Source organism: Cyprinodon tularosa, unplaced genomic scaffold, assembly GCF_016077235.1.
Source record: "Cyprinodon tularosa strain WSP-4 unplaced genomic scaffold, ASM1607723v1 ctg441, whole genome shotgun sequence".
NCBI classification, from domain to species: domain Eukaryota; kingdom Metazoa; phylum Chordata; class Actinopteri; order Cyprinodontiformes; family Cyprinodontidae; genus Cyprinodon; species Cyprinodon tularosa.
Genome location: NW_024039165.1, coordinates 576,948 through 600,193, shown reverse-complemented (window position 1 = coordinate 600,193; position 23,246 = coordinate 576,948). Strand labels below are relative to the sequence as shown.

General features: G+C 36.8%; 1 protein-coding gene across 3 annotated transcripts; it reads left to right on the top strand.

The window, feature by feature from the left end:
- The first annotated feature begins 1,147 nt into the window (after positions 1 to 1,147).
- ppm1ba (protein phosphatase, Mg2+/Mn2+ dependent, 1Ba) lies at positions 1,148 to 18,515 on the top strand. Of its 3 annotated transcripts, none has more exons than XM_038300164.1 (7): positions 1,148 to 1,301; positions 1,368 to 1,548; positions 9,176 to 10,096; positions 12,827 to 12,944; positions 13,864 to 13,972; positions 15,608 to 15,665; positions 18,264 to 18,515. In XM_038300164.1, exons 3-7 carry the CDS (start codon positions 9,209 to 9,211, stop codon positions 18,291 to 18,293), a joined length of 1,203 nt encoding a protein of 400 aa, XP_038156092.1. In that variant the 5' UTR covers positions 1,148 to 1,301; positions 1,368 to 1,548; positions 9,176 to 9,208; the 3' UTR covers positions 18,294 to 18,515. The 3 variants fall into 3 exon arrangements, with proteins under 3 accessions (XP_038156092.1, XP_038156094.1, XP_038156091.1); XM_038300166.1 differs by adding an exon at positions 17,532 to 17,548 and having other exon boundaries at positions 1,157 to 1,548; XM_038300163.1 differs by having other exon boundaries at positions 1,158 to 1,548.
- The last annotated feature ends 4,731 nt before the right edge of the window (positions 18,516 to 23,246 follow it).

Genomic DNA, 23,246 nt, shown 5'->3' with positions numbered 1-23,246 from the left:
CGTGGCTGCTTCGGTAAGCCCTTTCTTTCATAGTTTTGTGTTAAGGCTTCATATGCAATAAAAATAGATAAAGTCAGGGTTTAATTTCTAGCACTGTTTCCAGGCATCAAGGCAACAGTGTGTAGGTTTTTGCATGGACTTTAAATGTTTTCCCCACTCATCTAAGGGTTTTCCCCAGGTACTCTGCCTCCTTCCAAAAGTCCAAAAATATGCATGTTAGTTTTTATAGATCTTCTTCTAGTTCTATGCATGCATGGCTATTTCGCCTATGTGGTGACATGTAACCATTTTTCGGACCACTAACCTATCTAAGGTTTGCTCTGCTTCCTGCTCCAATAGGTGACAGTATGCTGGTGAGGACAAATGCAGATGATGGATAACTGGATGGGTGAACAGGAAGATGTTTTTTTTAATGCTTTCTTAAATAGAATTTAGATTTTGCTAATCTGAAAACTGTTTAAATTATAGCAAGTGATGGAGCCTTTCTTTGTTCAAGTGTTAAGTTTTGGTACAGTGAGCAAATAAGAAAAATAAAAGGTTATAAATTATGTCTGTAAACATTAACTACCTGATTTTGTGCATCAAACTATTGATTAAATTTATATTGATTAAATTAACTATATTTTGATTTAATTTAATTAATCTGATTAAATAAACTACATTAATCAGTCTTTAAACCATTTTGAATAATTTATTTTTATGTATTTAAAACACCAGATTTTTTTTCTAGATTAATAATTTGATGGGTTTTTTTCTTTTCTTTCAAGGCGTCTTTAAGGATTTTCAACTGTCAGTTTAAACTTTTTAATTTGCTTCAGTCACATAATTCCCTAGATAAGCAGTGAAGCAGATTAAAATACTATGAAAACAACTGGGCTATTATTGCTGCAGGAAGGATGGAATTTTATTAATTATTCCTGCACTTTTAAACATGTAGGCAAAAAATACATATATGTTGGCTGAATTCCTAAAACTGCAAGTTTGTTCCAGTGGAGTCAATAAAATCCCTCCCAAACCACTTACAAGCTTTGCCCCACCAATTCCTACATTAGTTCACGCTGCAAAGCATACATTTTGATTGAAGTTGTTATTGACCAATGGCGTCCCGGCTGCCGATTAATTCTGTCCAATCACAGCCGAGCCTCTTATTAATCGCCCCTCCTCTAAAGTGTGAGCTGAAAACGAACGTCATTTGCCTCGTACACTTAGCATTAGCCTTAAATTAGCTTGGTTTTAACACTGTAAATGTATTATCCTAGATAGATGCGGACTGTTTTTTAAACCCTCAGTCACATTCAGAGGTAGTAAATCGCCCAGTTTGTCTCAACAGCGGGAAACATGTATATTAAGGCTTTAATCCGTTGCAGGGACATGCTAAAGGGAGAACTCTTGGTCTGAAATGCTTGCTAGCCTTCGGAAAGGGGCCGAAAACCGAAAGTGGCTAACAGCGCCGACGGTTAACTCACCGCCAGCAAAGCCAGCGGGCTTTCTCACATCTGTCGTCGGCACAAGAAGGTGGACAGACTGAAACGGCGTCTTTCCTACAACGTAAGTAACGCCTCATAATTGTACTTAGCAATTTTATGACACTTGGCTCGCCACCAGCTAAGCTGCATTTTAACAACTGTAAAGTTCGCTAGCTGGTTGTCTTTAAATTGAAGTGGCCTAAGATATATTTGGCAGGTCGTTATAAAACGCTGGGTAATAAAGGGTGGCTCATAAAAAAATATGGGTTTATGTGTTTTTAGTCATTTCAGGTCCTTTTTGGCTTGAGGCTAAAAGTTAAAATTGTGTTATTAGCTACGGTTGAGAGCAGTTAACTCTCCTACTTGTATATACTTGCGCTACATTTGATAAAATATAGGGATATCGAGGTTAATATCTCATTCATACAAAATAATATACATTGTATTAATTGCTGGAAATAAAGGTATGAAAAATATCAAATATTTTTAACGATTGCAACAGGTGCCCCTCATGCAGCAATATATCTGTTTTTTTTTTTTTTTTTACATTAAGGTAAATTAGTCCCATACTTTGTATCATAGGGGAATAATTACCATCCTTTTATTTAATTAAATACTCCTATTAGTGAATAGCCTCTTTCTCTCTTCATTAAGAGGTGTCCTATTCGGTTAAAATCTAACACCAGCTCATGAACTTGTTTTAATTGCATGTTGTATTGCTGATTGTTGTTTTTAGTTGACAGTGTGTTCCAGAAATGGCTGCATTATCAGTGGGATGTTTGTGTTGGCACCTCTTCATTACATTTTCTGCCTAGCAATGCTGCTTTAGTATCCTAATGCTGTGAGTCTATGCACTTATTGAAATTCATTGACCTTATGTCAGTCATCTGACTGAATTTATTATTGGTATATTAGCAACAGTTTTAGATGTTTTGCATTGAAGGAGCAATGAAAGGAGAATTCAAAGTGTACTGAGATCATTTGGGGGAAAAGCAACAACGAAAAAACATCTGAGAAAGCATCAGCACCTATTAATGTCAAATCCATGTAAGATAAAAAATATCTTAATTACATAAGACTATATTTTGGAATATAGTGAAGAATAAAGTGAGACCTAAGCCTCCTGTTTGCTTTCTTTTAAATTTTGAATGTTATAGATACATTCTCATGCTGAGCTTGAAACTATTGCCATTTTTTTTTTTTTTTTGTACACTGGGCTTTGTGTAGACAGACCAAATTTAAAAATATTCAAGATATGTTTACATTATCAGAAGAGATTATCATAAACCAGTGTTCAAATGACAAGCAGTTTTTTCCTTCTTTTTTTGTGTGCAGTCATTATCATATGCAAAAAAGCGATTGCAGTATGATGTGCAGCCACTGTTTGACTCATGGTAAACTTTTTTATTGCCAATATGCGACCTGTATCTGCTCTTTTCATGGCAGTTTGAACATCACAGATCCAATTTCTTCCAATGTGACCCAGGCCACTTGGCTAGGTGGTCCTGAATCTGATGCTGATCTGATCTTTTCAAGTCTCATTCATCCAACCTGAACACCATTATTACTCAACATAGCTCACTATTCTGTGTCTTGCCACGCAGAAGAGGGAAGAAAAACAACAATCATGGCGGTCGATAATGAGGAGAGCAGTTTTTTTAACCAACTTGAATAAAAATTAGTTTTTAACGTTAGAAAAGATTGGTAGATGAGCTCCTGCACTACCATCCATGTTTACTTCCGTAAACACAGTGTGCTTGCTTGTGACGTCATTTTGTCCTCTACTGCGCATGCGTATGAACACAGTTCACACAGGAGATCAAATACATGTCGTATATATTTGGAAATGTGAATGGCAATGCAAAAAAAATTGGAATTGCACTAAGTGTGAACGTAGCCTGAGTGTTCTAGACTGTAGAGATGAAACAACGAAACATAAACAAAGCAGTGTAGTTGAGGCCTCCATGTGTTGAACTAGACGGGTCAGCAATATGTTGGTCATTTTTATATTGCTCTGAATGTCCAATCCTTTTTTAATACAATATGATGAAAGTAACATTGTTAACTGGTTGATTTTTTTTTTTCTTTACAAGCAAACCTGCATTTGGCTCCCTAACGGACCTGCTGCCCATAGCTAACCAAATGTGTTAAAATAGCACCAGTCTAATAAGATTGATTTGTGCCACTCCTTTATTACCTTTATGTTACTTTTCAGGTTTTAAATGACTGAAGTAATTTTTGTCCAATTGAATTAGTCTTGCAAGCAAGGAAAAGTTATCAAAGCAGTTAGGCCATGCAGCCTACATTAAGGAGCGGTATTAACTAGAAACCTTGAAACGATAACAGGGGTTTCTATCAAGAGGGAGAAAGTGAGCACACTACACAAAATATCTCTTAATAACCTTTCTTTGAGTGTGGTTATTGCATGCTTACTATTTTTTTTTTTTTTTACACTTTATCCCACAGGAATTTAGTTGACTCTTAAAGCCTTCTATCATGCTGCATGTGTCTTATTTTTTTCCCTTTGAACCAGATCAGATCTTAACTTTGGATGATGGGCTTGTGGACAGAGAGAGCAGGTAGATACAGGTACAGATGGCCTTTTTGCTGCCAAGAAACCACTCAGACTACTATATCAAGATGCGTTTACTTTCCTGCTCTTCAGCCACAGTCTTATAGGCTTCTGTCTGGTCAAGTAACGGCTCCATAATCCCAGGCGCCACTGCAGTGATGGTGCTTGTGTTCAGAGAGCTTTTGTTCCTGGAAATTGACAACTTTTGGAATAACTTAAGTGATGGTCATCATAGAGCTTTTCACCATGACAGTTTATTTTAAAAGCATTAATGTTGGGTAAAAAGGACTTTCTATTAGTTGTAATCTGTAACATTACTGTAGGTGGCTTGTTAGAATAGCAAATCTGTAAACATCAGCGTCGATTATTTTTTTTATTGTACCATAAGCGGATGTGTTTAACAGATGCTTAATAAGCAGAAAGATAAGCTCTTCCCTAAAAGGTAATGTAAGTGTGTAAGTAAAAATTGATTATCTCATAAATAGCTATAGTCTCTGTATTGACTTTGTTTCAGCCCCATCAAAGAAGATGGTTGAGTGAAAATTGAGGCAGATGCTAACTGACCCTTACCTGGAATGAAGATGCACATTATGCAAATTTCCTTTAAAGATTTAAAAGATCATTTATTTAGTAACATAACAAGAAGCTTAACTTAATTCCAAAAAAGTGATTATTACCACTGCTTTTTAATTATTGTTGTTATTTTCATTAGGAACATAACAGATAAAAAAAAATACTAGCACAATTACAGTTAATTGATGTTTGCATCAATGTGTGTCAAGTCACTTATGCTGGATTACTGCTGTGATCCTAATTTTCCTATTTTCCCCAAACATTATTATTGTTATTCAGCAAAGGATTTCTGTTGAGACAGATTTTAAGTTCTGAATTAGAAGAAAGTTTGCACGGCACTGCTGCCTTGCAGCAAAACATTTGTAGAGTAATTTCCTACCAGGTTCTTGTTGCATGGAGTTTGTATATTCTCCACATGCATGCATGTAGGACTCTATTTAATTTTTTTCTTTTTATTTGAATATATATATATATATATATATATATATATATATATATATATATATATATATATATATATATATATATATATATATATATATACTTTAATAATTACTTACTGTCAAACACAGGCGACTGTCTAAGAAAACTCCAAAAGCGTTTTTATTTGCTTTTGATAAATATCTCGTCATCCTTAAATTGGTGGACAAAATATTGCAGAGAGACACAGAGGCATTGTATGAAATTGACCTAAATACAACGTCTAAATGATTTGATCAGGTTACTTGAACTCAGATATTTGAAGTGCACTGTAGATTGTCATGTCCAATTTAAAATATTTTATGTATAACATTAAACATTGATGCCAAGTGGTATACATCAGTTAATTTTCTATTGATAAAAAATAGGCTAAAATGAAAAAAGCTACTGCAAATGTCAGAAAGCTTTAGAGTTTTTGAGAGCGTAATATTTCTAAACCTTTGTGCACCTTGAAAATTGATAACTGGTTAAGAGTTGAGATTAGTATTACTAAGTAAGTATTATTTATACAGTAAATTTCACAGTTAATATCAGATCATGGAAATATGATTAAATTGATATGAATAGAATCCTACAAATATAAAATACTAATAATACTTAACTGCCTGTTTGTCTTAAGTAACATTTCAACCATTTTAGCAATAAATTCTTTACTGAAAAGCTGATAAGCACCAACAAAAGAAATAGAAGCTTTAAGCTTTCACAGTGATAGTTTATCTTTCTTAACATTATTTCCTTTGGCCATAAACAGTTTATAGAGCTGTTGATATAGAAGTTAATGGAGAGCTCTTGTTAGTGGTGCTTTTAGAGTGTTCTCAGACAGTTGCCTGTGTTTGACAGGATAATCTGCCTCTGTGTGGAACCTATCAGCAGCTGAGGGTTAAATTGAGTTAACTTGTTAAAGCTGTCCTGCTCGTCTGAAGTCTGAAATCAGAGACTGCAGAGCCAGTCTGTTGGCCTCCATTTCAACTCAAAAATTCAAACTGAATGAATTAAAATTATTCCCAGGGATTACCACATAAAAAAAATGTATTACCTGTGAGAGCCTTGATATTTTTTCAACTCATAAAGGAAAAATGAAAAGCATGTGATCATATATGCAAACAGAAAGTAGTATTACTTTGCTGCTCTTCCATCACATGAATACCATCCTCTGTTGTGCTTTTATTTTTTTTGGATTGTAGGATATTTTTCTGGTTTTTGAGATACATTTTTAGGAGTTGCTTACGTACACGGTGTATGTATGAATCGAACCGAACCGTGGATTTTGTGAACCGTTCCACCCCATATTTATTTATTTATTTATTTATTTATTAGTAACAATGAACATGGATGCTTAAAAACAGAGATTACATCCCCAAGCTGATTGCTAGCCAGATTTGGACATATCTGTTTTTAGTCAGCATATATGATTACACTTAATTCTAAATAAACACTCAATATGCATAAAATGTTGGGCATCACAGACTTTCGGTCCTGGCCTTCTGTCAAAGAAAAATATTACAATTACCGAAAGTGAACTGAAGTTATCTGTATTTTTCCATTTTGGCTTACAGTTTATCTGATTTCCCATACTGGTATTATAAACAAAAAATAATGATAATTTTTTATTATTATTATTTCTTACAATTATAGAAACTAACTACCTGAATGTACACTGACCCATCTGTCAGTTTTCTTCCTTCTAAGAAGCAGACAGACTTGCAGATAAAACTGCCAAAAAATTTCCTGGTCAGCAGAGTGGTGGCAGAAAGTGGTCACGCCTTAACCAGTGTTGAATATGTATTTTCTATATTACCTGAATATGTCCTCCCCTGCTGATCAACTAATAAATAGCAAAACCTCCATCGAGAAAGCAGTGGTTGTTGTTCTTCCTCCTGTTCCCCTGTGAACCTGATTGAAGAGCTCTTTATAAACAGGTGACTATTCTTTTCAGATGTGTTGCTTTAGTTGCTGACAGACCGAACAACAGTCCTTGTTCTAAGCTTGTAGGGTAGAATCTAAGGAAAGAAACTTGTTTTAATACTACTGCAAGAAAAGGATATGTTTTGAAAATAAAAATTCAATAAACATCCAAATAACATACAATTTTTTTGTTGCTTTTTAGAGTTAAAAAAGTTTCTGGTTTGAAAATGAAATGACTTTCTGAGTTTATCTGGGTGAATTAAACATACATTATTTAAAATATGTATTGTCCCACCTTCATTTATGTCAGAATTGTTGAAAAGGTAATATTCCTAAACTGTGGTATGTTTAGAGGTATGTAAAACTTTAAGGGAAGTTAAATTAAATAGAAAAAAATCCTCCTATTTTTGCTGGTTGCAGTTAAAACCTCAGGAGAGGGAATTTAATTTATCCTGTTTTAGTGGTCAGGGTTTGCTTTGCTTTTTTAGCTAAGTTTACTCTACAGGTCATTTTAAATTGGTTTGATATATGAATGCAGTAGACCACAATACACAGTCCTACCTGATCGATTGCATCTCTGTTAAACAGCACACATCTGCTGGATGAGGTTAAAGTGTGAACTGATCTCCTTTGATTCTAGAACAAGCTGAGATACCTTTTCTTTATTTTGTTTAAGGTAAATTAATGTGGCAAAGCAGCAGGTTTTATGGGGATGTGGGAACAAACCAGAGTTGGAGATTCTCCATCTTCAATAAAATATGACCTTTAGCCTTTTTGCTCCATCAATACATTCCCATTAGGAGATTAGATCATCAGGTATGCCTGCAGTGTATTTATAACCTGCATTTATTGATGTTATCACAAACAATGTGCATGTTAAAAGGGCAATTTCCATGGCTGAGGTGCAGTTAAGTACTGTGACAATCAATACATGTGTTGACTCCACTCTCACATTGTCTAAACAATCAGTATAAGCTTATTGCAGAATTAGTATCTGCTATGAAATGGCCTGCTGCTGCTGTTTATTTAGCTAATGCAGGTGCAGTTATTGCTAGATATCCTCTTAAACTCACTGCAGTTTGTTAATGTCTTTGGTCGCAAAGAAGCTTTTAAGCCTCCTCCTCCATCTTTTTAAGGATAAACTAAAGTGACTCTGCTATTTTTGGCTTTGTTGTGCCAGATTCCAGATTTTTAGAACATCATCTGGGATCTGTTTTCATTTTCCACTTCCAATAATATAAATCCTAACTTTTTTTTTATTTTATTTTTTTTTACTTATAATGCTCCAAATAATAATTCGTTGAAATATGTCACAAATCTCCCCCTTTCTGTAATTTATGTGTTTTTATTCAGAAGGAAACCGTTCTGACAAAAGAGTTAAGACTGTGGTTGAGGTCTGGTGACTAAGCTGAACATGACATAAATGATTACAAGCCATCTTGTCTCTACTGAAACTTTTTGCATAACCTCGAGCTGAGCTGAAGCTCATTGCATTGCTATGTTACTGCATGCTGAGTCAATGTTAGAACTAACTAGAAATTGTGAAAGTAAGACTTTACTCACATGGGGATGAAACTCATTTTTAGTGTAACGGTACCCTACTTTTGTAACAACAAAATAATAGCAATGATAATACTCTGACCAGAATATGATTCAATTAAAGGTCAAATGTAAAGTAAAATTGCTTCTAAAAGTATATGTTTTTTTTTATAAAAGTCACTCAAAGAAAACAGAATAAATGTAACTAGTTACTACTGTATTTTTATTTTTTTCAAATAAGAGTATTGAATATTTTGCTGGGGATCAATATTGTCTTTTAAATATTAATATTGTGACAATCCTAAGATACTCACTGAATGAATGTCAATGTTTCTTTAAACCCAGCATGTTCCCTAACATACACTGAACAAAAGATTTCTAATCCGATCAAAATAAGATTGACAGATTTTGGTGGATGATGGACAGGATTTTATTGATCTATGATGATCTGTTCTAATCATGAGTTTTCAAATGTATGTAACAAATCTGATATTGATAAGTATTTTTTGTGTTTTTTCATGTTCAAACCGCAGCTTTGAGCAAAATAATAAGATAATCTTTGTCCAAACGTTTGTACCAGACGGTGTTTCTTCTATTTTCTTTTCATGTTGTTTCCTTTTCTTTGTTGTCGCCCCCACAGGAAGCAGGGGGTCTGTCTGTCTAAGGCAGAGGCATGGGATCGTTTCTGGACAAACCCAAAACGGAGAAGCACAACTCTCACGGGGAGGGGAACGGACTGCGCTATGGGTTGAGCTCCATGCAGGGCTGGCGGGTGGAGATGGAGGACGCTCACACTGCTGTACTAGAACTACAGACGCCCGGCATGGCTGACTGGTCTTTTTTCGCTGTGTATGACGGCCATGCTGGATCCAGGGTTGCCAACTACTGCTCTAAGCACCTTCTTGAACACATAATTACTGCAAGCTTAGGTGCAGGGGGAACACAAGGCTCTCAAGCCAGATCAGACTGTTCCAACGTTAACTCTCAGGCTCTTCCCCCTCCTGATGTAGAGGCTGTGAAAGCTGGGATCCGCACCGGGTTCCTGAGGATCGACGAGCACATGCGAAGCTTATTTGGCCTTCGCAATGGGACAGATCGCAGCGGCTCGACGGCTGTGGGAATCCTTCTGTCACCAGAACATTTCTTCTTCGTCAACTGCGGGGACTCTCGCGCCGTTCTCTACCGCAACTCACAGGTGTGCTTCTCCACACTCGACCACAAGCCTTGCAACCCACGGGAGAGGGAGCGCATCCAGAACGCCGGAGGATCGGTGATGATTCAGAGAGTTAATGGGTCACTGGCAGTCTCAAGGGCCTTGGGGGACTACGACTACAAGCGTGTGGATGGCAAGGGCCCCACAGAGCAGCTGGTTAGCCCTGAACCGGAGGTGTATGTGATGATCAGGGCTCCGGAACAAGATCAGTTTATCATTCTGGCCTGTGATGGCATCTGGGATGTCATGTCCAATGAGGAGTTGTGTGAATTTGTGAAATCTAGACTAGAGGTGTGGGATGACCTGGAGAGAGTCTGTAACGAAGTGGTGGATACTTGCCTGCACAAGGTAGGTCAACATTTTTTTGGTTTTTGTATTCTGTACAAACCACAGCACAAACATCTAGGATCTACTTGAACCAACTCTGTGTCTAAAACTGCAAACCAAACAGTTCTTCAAACAAAGTGATCCGTTTTACAGCCATACTTAATGATGGCTTCAAACAGAATCAATAAAAACAAGCTTTCTTAACTAAAAGATGCAAAAAATAGAGATTTGTTTTTGCAAATGGAATCAATTTGACCAAATATCAAATCCCGTGACCACTGATCAGTGTGGAACTGTCAAGTTCAGTTCAGAATAAGTATTTTGTATTGATTAAACAAAAATTTAACTGTTGAGCAAAAACTGGGGAAACAAAGTTGATTCTAATTAGGATAACTGGGGCTTACAGCTTAGTTCGTAGATATAGCCTTTTATAAGAGAGTTCAATAAGAGGTGAGATTAAGGCAGAGTTAAAGGGTAAAAACAAAAATAAACAAATTAGTTTATATTTACAGTAAATATTTCTCCAATTAGAAACTCTTTAAAGTATTTTAATCTGTGCGTTGCAGACCCAGGAAGGTTGGCTTATCTCTCATTTTCTAACAAAAACAATGAAGGTTTCATTATCAGCCCTATGCAGGCATTATTTTATTAAAACAACAAAAAAAGACATTGTTGGACTAATATACAAAATCCTTCACATAAAATGAGATGTTGCTAATGTTTTTGTATCCTGTTTTAACTTGTTACTCCTAACTAGAGAGTGAATGATTAATTCACATTGAGTAAAGCTCCAAGAAGATTATTTACATTCTAGCTGTAATTCCTGGGAAAAAAATGTGACTCAATTTCTTTACCTTCACCAAATAATGATTCACTTTATTGTCCTGATTTAACGTCTGTCTCCTCTCTGCCATCATGGCTGCCCTGAACTAAAGAGACCTGCCTTTGTGGACACTATTTTTTTCTTTTTGATAAAATCTACGCTAAATACTGGAGACTACACTTTGTGCAGAATTATTAGACAAATGAGTATTTCGCTCACATCATCCTTTTCTTACATGTTGTCCTACTCCAAGCTGTATAGGCTTGGAAGCCAACTACCAATTAAGTAAATCAGGTGGTGTGCATCTCTGTAATGAGAAGGGGTGTGGCCTAATGATATCAACACCCTATATAAGTTGCGCTTAATTATTAGGCAACTTCCTTTCCTTTGGCTAAATGGGTCAGAAAAGAGATTTGACAGACTCTGAAAAGTCAAAAGTTGTCAGATGTTTTTCAGAGAGGTGCAGCAGTTTAGAAATGGCCAAGCTTTTGAAGCGGGATCATCGCACAATCAAGCGGTTCATGGCAAATAGCCAACAGGGTAGCAAGAAGCGTGTTGAAAAAAGGAAAACGCAAAATAACTCCCCATGAATTGAGAAGGATCAAGCATGAAGTTGCCAGGTAGCCATAAGCCACCAGTTGTACCATATTTCAGAGCTGCAACATGTCAGGAGTGCCGAGAAGCACAAGGTGCTCAATACTCAGGGACCTGGCCAAGGTAAGGAAAGCCGAAAAAAAGACCACCTTTAAACAAGACACACAAGACAAAACATCAAGATTGGGCCAAGAAATATCTGAAGAAGAAATATCTCCAAGGTGTTTTGGGAGACTGAGAGTGAGTCTTGATGGGCCAGATGGATGGATGGGCACCAGGCTGGATCAGTAAAGGGCAGTTCCTTATCGACTCAGACACCAGCAAGGTGGAGGTGGTGTACTGGTGTGGGCTGGTATCATCAAAGATGAGTTGTGGGACCTTTTCGGGTTGATGATGGAGTCAAGATCAACTCCCAGACCTACTGCCAGCTTCTGGAAGACACCTTCTTCAAACAATGGTACAAGAAGAAGTCGCCACCATTCAAGAAAAACATGATATTCATGCAGGACAATGCTCCGTCACACGCATCAAAATACACCACAGTGTGGCTGGCCAGAAAAAGTCTAAAAGGAAAAAAAATAGTGACATGGCCGCCTTGTTCACCTGATCTGAACCCCATGGAGAACCTTTGGTCCTTCATGAAATGTGAGATCTACAGGGAGGGAAAACAGGCCACCTCTCTGAACAGTGTCTGGGAGGCTGTGGTGGCTGCTGCACGCAATGTGGATCGCAAACAGATCAACTACTACAGAACTGACAGAATCTATGGATGGAAGGCTTTTGAGCTTCATGGTGAAGAAAGGTGGCTATATTGGTCGCTGATTTGTTTTTTTTTGAATGTCGTAAATGTTTATTTCTGAATTTTGAGTTGTTATATTGGTTTACCTGGTGAAAATAAACAAGTTAGATGGGTATATATTGTTTTTTATTACGTTGCCTAATAATTCTGCACAGTAATATTTACCTGCACACACAGACAACCTCATAAAATGGCCAAATCTAAAAAAAACAAAACGCACATCAACTTCCAAAAATATGAAACTTTGATATTAAGGAGTCTTTTGGGTTGATTGAGAATGTACTTGTGGCCCAATAATAAAAAATAATCCTCAAAAATACAACTTGCCTAATAATTCTGCACACAGTGTATATGTGATGCTTGTATAGTAAAGCAAAACATTGCTTTTAAAATGACAGCTGTTTTCTTTTAAAAAAGAAATATTTAGTGTGGCGAAACGGATGAAAAGAACAGGTCTGGTTCTTGGAAATCATGTGCTTTTTTTGCAGTAGATAATTGATTTAGTCTTTTATTTTATTTCCTCTCATCCATTCAGGGAAGTCGAGACAATATGAGTATTGTTTTAGTGTGTTTGCCCAATGCTCCCAAAGTATCTGAGGAGGCTGTGAGGAAAGAAGAAGAGGTAAACAAATACCTGGAAGATCGAGTGGAAGGTAGGAATGATGAGCATGGATGATGTTCTTTTAAAGTAACACTGTTCTCAATTTCTTTATGGATTTGGAGAAACAAAATGGTTCTTTGAAGACCATGAATTTCAGGAATAGTTTTACGTTTTCTTATCTTCTAAGGTCAAACAGATTGTTTTCTTCCACTTTTGTTATTTAAGTAGTTCTATTTTTTCTGTTCTAACTGAGCTATGTCCTGTTCAGAGCAAAAGAATTAAAGTATTGTGACTCCCATTTCAGGGGGCTTCTCCCTTCTTCATTACATCTTGTAAATGCATCTCCTTTTTATTCCCAAACATTTGCAGTGTTGTTATGATTTCCCTGATCTGTCCCGGTTCTCTATGCCCTTTAATCATTTCACACCTAATCCTCCTCAAATTATGACACAAAATGTTCATCAGAGTGTAGCAGTTCATATAAGATGGTCTTCCTAGTTTTTAATTCCTATGAAATCAGACTTTATCACCTTAGTTTTGTTCTCCATTTGCTTCAAAACATAACTAAATGTATCCGATGCATGCATATAACTTTTTGGGAACGGTGGCTTTTGTTTGGTAAAAGAACCATTTGGTCGGGGTCAGTTACTGTGAGGTACATGTTGGATTCAGGCTGTTGTCTAATTTCTGGAAAAGCAAAAAGAGAGGGAGTTAAAAGAAAGAGGACGGGCTGGGAGGAATGCTCTGGCTGAACATCGAGCTGGCTCCATGCCACTCAGCTCAGCTGCAAGCCTCTTGCTGTCACCATGCCTCATTTAGACACTTTTCATTTATTCACTTGCACATTTTCCACTCTTCCTTTCTCTCCACTTTTTTATTTTCCAGTCCCTTTTTTTTCCACTGATGGTCATGGTTATAATAAGCTTAGTGACTACTGAGATGTACAACTGCATTTCTGCCGTTGTGTTTAGAAATGCTGAGTGGAGATGAGGGTGTTCCTGATCTGGAGACGGTGATGAGGAACCTGGCTTCAGACAGTGGGATGCCCCCTCTACCCCCCGGGGGTGGACTTGCCAGCAAGTAAATGCTACCGTCCTCTATTATCTGCTGCTTAATCTTTATAAAAAGTGTTTGTTCACTAAAGTTCACCAACAAAAATGAGACCCTCAGAAAAAAAGATCTCTTCATATTGACATTCAATGGAAAAGCCATTAGTTGAAAGATATTATTTTTGAGTCAACAGGTCGAGTCAGTCACACACCCACCAGATTTATACTTCACATTTTTTTGTTGGCAAAAATTAAGAACATATATTAGCTCTCTTTTACTGTCTCTTTATTGTTTGACTTTGGTCATATATGATTTGGTGATATATTTCTTATATTTTTGTTGATAGGATGTAATTTTGATATATTCAAGAATAAAGCTTCCTAAAATTGCAAACAATTAGTCAACTCTATGAAAGTCATCCAATATAACAGCCCACTACATTTGGTACTCCTTGTACCAAACAGTTTTTAATGTAACACCAAGCTAACAAGGCTCCATAAATGCTAACTAACTGACATCTCTACTGCTTAACTGCTTCTTTGTTAAGCTAAAAGGCCTCTTATCAGATGATCCCATAGCAGTAGACGAAATGAAGGCTTATGTGACGAGTCTGCTCAATGTCCGATAGACATTAATACTATATGCTAAAAGCTTAGCGTAGCCTGTTCAGCAAAACTTTGGTTAGGTCCACTTATAGGAACCTAAGGAAGGCAAAACTGATTCAATAAAACAGAATGCATTTCAGTTTTAAAAAGGATAATGCAATTTTCGAATATGGTTAGAAACGTGATGAAATAAAAAAAAAAAAACAACAAAAATTCTATTTAATGATAGTCCAGGAACTTGGACTTTCTCTATTAAATGTTGAAGTCCCTTAACTGCACGTTTCTATGAGAACTTAGTCTTTGTTTATGTTATCTCAATGAATAAGAATGATTGTGTTCTCTTTCTTCAAATGACAATGAAATAGTTTTTTTTAAATGACACTTTTTTTTTTTATCGATCACTGTTTTTATCGATGTAAAAAGGTTTTAAAGTATTCTTCTTTTAGAATAATACTGCTTGATTTGAAGTAAGCGTCACTGTTTTTACCCACCTCAAAAGTTAAACAAATAATTGGCAGCTTTCAATAACGTTTTATTTGGTTATTCCAAACAAAAGTCGAAAGGTTTCCGGCCCAGTTGGAGCTTGCTATTGTGTTGGTGTTAAAAAACTGTGACTGTATTTAAAAGGTATTAATTTCAACTTGAAAATCCTGTAGCCAATGAGTCACGGCTCTTTCTGTTCAGCTGCTCTCCAGACGTCTGTTAATGACATATATATTGTAACCATAAACTGTAATGTATATTGAAACATATTTATACTGACCTAGTTTGGCTGTAGATAATCATCCTCTAGACCAGGCATCCCCAAAGTTGGTCCTCGAGGGCCGCTGTCCTGCAGGTTTTAGAGGTTTCCCTGCTCCAGTACAGCTGATTTACATTGATAGTTGATTAACAGGCTTTTGTTGAACTGCAATAATCAGAATCAGCTGTGCTAAAGCAGAGAAACCTCTAAAACCTGGAGGACAGCGGCCCCTGAGGACCGACCTTGGGGATGCCTGCTCTATGCGAACTATTAAACTGTAAACATATTTAAACTTGTGTATTTGTGTTCTCTATGCAGACGCAGTGTTATCGAAGCAGTATACGACCGCCTGAATCTATATAAACTAGAGGATGGAGTAAGTATTGATAAATGACCTTTGGGTGTCTCAACATTACACATTAATGCACATAAACCCTATCCTGTCATTTTGGGGCTTTCTGTATAAGTTTAGATAAGATCTTTTTATTAACTTCCTTAGACTTGGATGTCGTCCTGCTGTCAGCAATCATGGCTGCTGAGGAGGACGTCTTACTTTTAAAACAAAATTTACAAAATAGATTGCTTCAGCTTTGTTCACTATGCAAAGGTCAATAAAGACAGTTTCCCCTTGATGTCAAAAAACACAACAGGAAGTGTCTGAATATGTAGTTTTGGGATTAAATGACAATTACATGTCTTTAAAATTTTAAATATAACTTCAAACATTTAAATCTCTATCCTTTCCTGATGTATATTGTGAACGAAAAGGTACCATATATATAAAATGAAGAATAAAAAAACTTTTTTTCTAAAAATATTTCATTTGGAGAGGGGGCTAATTTGATGATCTCTCTACACATCTGATACTGTATCTTTTCTTGGTTGTAAAAGCTGCTGTCCGTGTTTGAACATGTTTGCTGGGTTCTTCTATGTGCAGCACTCTGATTGTGATCGACATGCTCTGTGTGTGAGTGTGTGTGAATGTGATAGTAGCTTTCACTGGGGCTGATGTTTACCTCGGCATTGACTTAAGGGCTATATTTCCTTCTCTAACTGCTCTTAGTCTTTTAACACTAAAACATTTCTACCTTTACTAAAGATAAAAATCGAAGCTTTCATTGTAGGTCCTCTATTTGTGCACTTTTAATAAGTCCACAATCTGAAGCAGGAGTTCCCAAACATTTAAGTGATTGAGCCCATAAATACCATTGCTACACTCTGGTGAACCCTTAAAAGACAAATAATTACTTCACTTTATATTTATTGATAATCTAAACTCAAATTGTTATGTTTATTTTTGTAAAATGATCATTATTTAGGTAATTTCATATGATTGTTTTAATGGTGCATTTTACAATGTAAAATATATATTTAATATGTGCATCATTTATTAGAGAAGTAGATAAATGTTACGTTTAATTGTATCATGGTACATTTATGGGTTATGTAATGGGGCATTAAAATGTATGAGTTTTAGCCCTCAAAATACATCAGAGATGGACTCAAAAAAAAAACACCTTGTGGCCCCCCATCAGTGGCCCCAACCCACACTTTGGGAACCCCTGCTCTAAAGCTAAGAGGAGCCTGGTTTTTGATACAATGGCTCCTTTCAATAAATGCTTTTTGATCACATGCATACATTGCTTAGCAAAGCTATTCATAATACTTAATGTTTTTTTTTTTACTTTTTGTCACCATCCACCCTCAAAACTTTTAAAATTTTATATTTAGACTCAAATAGCATGGTCCATATCTCTTCTTTACAAGGCGTAAAATCAGAATGTCTTGTGTTCATCAATATTTTGTTTCCTTTATTTCTGGATAAGATCCAGACGACCCACTGAATTATAGACAATTGATAGAGAAGCTGTAGAGAATTTATAGTTTTGAGAGAATCTGCCGACAGAACCATTTGGTTTTGGACCCCCAAAACTTTAAGAACTGGTTCACAGAGGGGCAAAAATGTGGAAGGGTATTTGAAGAGTTCAAGAACGATTTATCATGAATTACGCCATTCCCACATTAGATGGTGGTGGCATCACGATGCTGTGGGTAAACGAGTCTTCCAACATTGAGGGAAGCAGGCTAGAACCAAAATGATGTGATTTTGGTCGGTATAGTTTCACAATATGGGCAAGAGTCCATGGGGTGTGAAATACTTTCACAAGTAAACACAGAGAAAGACGCTAAGAAGGGAAGCATCGATATGTCTAACTGTGTGTTCACCCTCTGATTAATGCAGCCCTCCTGTTTCATTTGGTAAGTGATCACATATATAAGTGTTAAACCCCAAACCCTCACCCTTCTTCCAAAGCCTTGTGCATTTAATCAAAACCCACACATGCATTCTTACAGGCATGTACAGTGGTGACCTGCAGAACATACCCCCCTCCCCTCTGTCACACCTCTATCAGTCTCTGCCTCCCTTTCTGGTCTACTTTCTAGCATGTAGAGCTCCGTTTAGACTTTAAGGTGTGTGTGTGTGTGTGTGTGTGTGTGTGTGTGTGTGTGTGTGTGTGTGTGTGTGTGTGTGTGTGTGTGTGTGTGTGTGTGTGTGTGTGTGTGTGTGTGTGTGTGTGTGTGTGTGTGTGTGTGTTTAGATTTGATGAGAATGATTGATACGTTTTTCTGGTCCTGTCCATCCCTATCTTACGCCACAGGCGCTCAAACACGCATGCACCAGCTCCACACGCATGCATTGCTGTCTCACTTGATGTCTCAGCAGCTGCTCACAGGCTAATAAAAATCTCCGTTCCTGTTCCTCTTCCCCGCAACAAGAGAAAGCCACAAAGTGTTGTCATATGTTTTTGTATTAAATGATCTAGAAGAGGTTAAAAGTGTCAGCGTGCTTACATTGTTGTTATTCCCTTATCTTTGACTGTGTTGGCTTAAAACCCCCCCGTTGAGATCAGAGTTTAGGGAATTTGACGTTAAATTAACTCTTTCTTTTTCTCTTCCTTTCCTGGCTTTTCAGAGTGGAGCAGATGTGAATTACTCCTGGTAGCTGTCCAGCCCGACCGCCGGATCCAAAAATAAAACCCCAACAGGACCACTAACCCCCATGAGATTGCATCCCAACTCCTCTTGTAATTCCACCTGAGAGAATATTACTTTAAATCCACACCCAGCGTGGAGGACTGTAGACTGATTAGGATGCTGTTTCGAATTTGAAAACTGCACTACAGGTATAAACGTAGAATAAAATAACCCTGCTTATTTAAGGTTACCTTTCGTTGGTAGTTTTTTTGTTGTGGATTGAACAGAAACACTCTTTCAGAGAAGCTCTGCTCTGAGAGCTTCGGGACTTTATGGTGCCTTGCAGAGAGCTGAGAGGAAGAAAGGACCTCACAACTCAACAGCCAGCCATTACTGAAAACAAGACGCTCACACATATTTGAGGCAGTCTTATTTTGTTTTTGCTCTGAAGTGTTACCTTTCCATGCACCTGACTGAGAGCTTACTGACCACACAACTCTGCCACGACTGCATAAGCTACACTGTCCAGTCCAGCCACAGGAGTCGTCTGCGTAACCTCCCAGTATGAGATCATCTCTTGGATTTAAAGCCCGCTAAATCCTCTGCATCCAAAGAGTTCTGGGTTTGCTCCTCCAAACGGATCCTGACAGCCGATCAGCTGAGGTTCCACACAACAACGCACGAGTCTGTCTTCTGTCCTGGTTTCAGTTCTGGCACATAATACAGGCCGGTGTGCTTCTCCACAGATAAACTCCAGTATGACTCTTCCTGCACGTCTCTGCTCACTGTCTATACTTTCTTCTATTAAAGAATGCAACAGTTATTTTTTTTTTCCCCTTTTGCTGCTTCTCATCTTGCTTCCAGTCTTCTCCAGTAAAATCAGTCTGCAGTGCTTTGGTAAAACCTGCCAGAACCATAAGCTTTAGAGCCTGCTCTTCCTTAAGAATAGATATTCTATATTAAATCCATATATATATATATACAGATATATATATATATATATATATATATATATTTAGATTGTTTTTCTTGGGTTATATTCCCTGCCATGGTATTCATTGTGGCCTAATATGTTTTTGGTTTGTTCATGTGTGTGTATGTGTGTTACCTTTAATATATAAACAAAAGAATTAAAAAAAATAACAGGCAACTTTCAAACCAAAGGGTTAGAGGGTGAAGAAATTCCAGTTTCACCTTCCTGATCTTCCCCTTTTATCCTTAACACCCACACAGACCAGCACGCACCCACAATCCTGCTCATGCTACAACTTGCCTTGTTCTCTTTCTCTTGTATAATGTCTCTGGAAGAAAAAAAGCAGAGCATAAAACCTGGTCAACATAAGGTGGAAGGAGAGAGTTTCTCTGGGTTTTGGTGATTGCAGTAAAGGAGCCTGTGGACTGAATACTTTGATTTATAGCCATGTTGTCCTTTTTGTTTTTACTTCACTAAAGCTAAATTCATAGGCTAGGTTTGATATGTTCTGGAACCAAAGTCAAAGAAAGGATCTAGGTTTTCTGTAACCAAACCGTGCATAACAACTTCCTTAGTGTTTATTTTCTCTTAACCTCAGCAGTAAACACACACTTCTCCGGATGTTGCAGAAGCAGTATTTGGAAGAGACTTGCTGGGTTAAATAAACTGTGGTACTCTTTACTCTCAGTGCCATATGACAAATAGGTACTTGAATGTTACATTCTTTTGCAGTTTTGATGAAATTATTATTTTGTGGTGGATGGTTTTTAGGGATGGGATGGCCGGGAGCTGCAGTGGTGCATGTTTTGTAACTAGGTTTTTTTTTTTTTTTTTTTTTTTTTTTTTTTTTTTTTGGTGAAATGTGCTGGAAAGGGAGGGGCTAATGTGGGTTTTTTGTGAAACAATGTTGAAGAGAAAATGTGTTACAGGTGGAGCTAGAAGACCAATATTAAAAATAAAGATATTTAGCTGCCTAATTTATTTTTTATCAAACCAAAATTTTGATTTTATTTGAGATATATGTCAATTATTTTTCCATCTGTCCCCCAGGTGACTTCGTTACCAACTTTTTAAAGTTTTTAACATTGTGCAAAATCGAACCACTTTGGTACAGTTTAATTTGAAACAGGTCAAACACTGGGCTTGGAGGAATGAAAAGCTTAGAAAGGAGGGAGAGACATTTATTTTCCTGAATGTAATTCCTCTGCTCACCGTTTCCAATGCATGGACTGCAGCTTCTCATTCTCCATGTCTAAAATAAGCTACCTTTGCTTCCTTTCTTTTGGAAAGTGTTAAATCGTTGCTGAAGACTATGTCAGGACTCACACATAATGGGGAGAAAGCACATAATAAACGCTTTGGGATGTTAAGTGATGTCTGAATGTGTTTGACTGATTTGTTGCCGTTATTTGTGTAAAGAGTGTCAAAACATATTGGACCATGATTTTAGGAGAGCTTGGTTGAAGGGAGACAGAATCATAGAGATGAAAGCACAAATTTAGCTTTTTGGAGACAAAATGACTTCTTATGTTTCTGGTCAGCCCCATTTGTTAGTATTAATATTATGTTAAATTCCAGATTACACTTTTTGTTTTTATTTATTCCAAGTGTTTTAGTTGACATTATGCTTTTACTTTCCAAGCTGATTGAAGAAACTTTGACCACTGCGCTGATTTAGGGCCAGTTTAATTTTTCCACACCTTTTTTCTTGTACCGATTTATGCTGTCAAGTTTACAGACCGTACAGCCAACTAACCACCAATAAAAGATGGATTTATGTTAAAACTGCTGTTTTGTGTCATGTGGTATGTGCCGTGTTAGCAGAGGTTATGGCTTATTATTATGTTGTAAATCTGTTAGTATGCCACAGTGTTGACACGAGGCTTCGGTTAATTACCTCTGGCCGACGGTCCTGCCTCTCCTGCACAATGAAACCATGTCAGAGATATGCATCTGGTTACTTTTGTTTAATTTCCTGTGCACCATGCCTTGCTCACTGCTGCCAGATTTTGGAGGCAGATTTTTTGCAGTTGTGCACCGACTGCAGTTTTGGATTCTGCGGTTCGGTGTATTACGCAGGCACACTGTAATATACTGATGAAATTACCACATGATTAAAAAATTATCTCTGTTTGGAGAAGCTGATCATAAAAAGTCATCTTAGATCTAAGTCTGCATTGGAAACTGAAGGCAACAAGGAAACTATGTCATCAGCATAGTCTTTGAAAACTCAAATGTGTTAGCCAAAAAGGGTCTCTAAACACTCATATGATCACTAGTCACAGTTAAGTTCATGAAGACATTTCTAAGAGGCTTATTTAATCGAGAGTTTTACACAGAGTGACATAAAAAATACTTCATTAAAAAACTAAAGGAATATTATAACTTCTAAATATCTCCATGGGCAATGATTGCATATAATCACACACATCCTGTAAAAATCAATTCTAAGGAAATGAAACCATTTGTTTTATGCAATCTGAATAAAAAGTGTTATAAATTTTGCTGCCCAACATCAAGTCAGGTCAATCCTCACCAATTTCTGCTTATTTGGGAATACCTAAATCTTTTCTTTGGTGAAAGCTGTTTTTTTGTTAATCTTTGTGGCTCCAGTGGTGATTTATTAGTAGACAGATGGGAAAACAGGATGAACTGGAGGAGGAAGGAATGCAGCAAAGGTAAATTATTCAGGATTTGAATCTGCAGTGGCTCTATTCCTGCAATGCCACCACATCCTTTTTTTTTTAGGTTTATTTAAGAAGGATTTTTTTTCTAATGTGAGAGGTTCACATATGTTTCCTTAAGCTGCAATATATTTTGAGGTAAACGTTTGTAGCAGTTTTGTCCCATTCCTCTGACTCGCGTCACTGACTTGGGTTTGTTGGCGGCCTTTGATCAGGCACACTTTCAGGTTTTTATTTTCCTTTAAATGTCTATCATGAAGCCACTAGTCCTATTGCTGTAAGTTTATAACTTCCTGACAGAGGGATGGGGTGCATCCCCAGGGTGGGAGGCATTATAATTGAAAGCGTTTATGGTAGAAATTGAGTAAATGACCCGATTAGAAAGTTGTTTTGTTTAATGTATTGATAACAATGTCAAATAAACCCTTACAACCTGAGAAAAAATACCCTTTAAAATAATGGTACCTCTGATTTAGAGGAGATCATTGTAGATTGTATTTGTATTGAGGTTTATGGAGGTGCAAAAAGAATTCATAAACAAATTTATGAACTGATTTGTTAAGATGTGGATGGTTCCTTATGATTCCATCCATTTAGTGAAGTGCGGCAAAATACCCACAATATGATTGTACTGACCCTGTACATCACAGTTGAGACGCCACTCTCAGGCTTACAAGCTTTTACCTCTTTCCTGCAAATTTGGTCTTCATGACTAAATATTTTAATATCATCGGACCTCAAACAATGTCTCCAAAGTGTGAGTGTATGTCTATATCATTTACTTTTTACATATATAGAGATTTATAATATCTATCTATCTATCTATCTATCTATCTATCTATCTATCTATCTATCTATCTATCTATCTATCTATCTATCTATCTATCTATCTGTCTGTCTGTCTGTCTGTCTGTCTGTCTGTCTGGTGTCAAAGAATTGCCAGTAGCCCTGAAAAGCAACAATTCAGTAAATATATGTCATCACATAATTTTCTACTAATATAAAAGGGAAAATATTTTAAATATTTGTGTAAATGTTTGCAGCAGTTTAAAAAACAAAATACAAGGTTAAATCCACCACTCTTTTACATTAGTATATGTATCATAACATATTAAAACATGTATAATACTTTCTGGATTTATTTGATCCATTGCTCGATGAGATCTGTCAAACAGCTGTGCATTTTTCTCCAATCAGACAGGGCTGATCGGCACCTGTTTAAATTAAATGATTTTTTTTATTTTTATTTACTAGTGATTACTAATTTATTATTTACTACTGAAAAATGTAAAAAAAAAAAAGAAAAGAAAAAAAAAGACTTTCT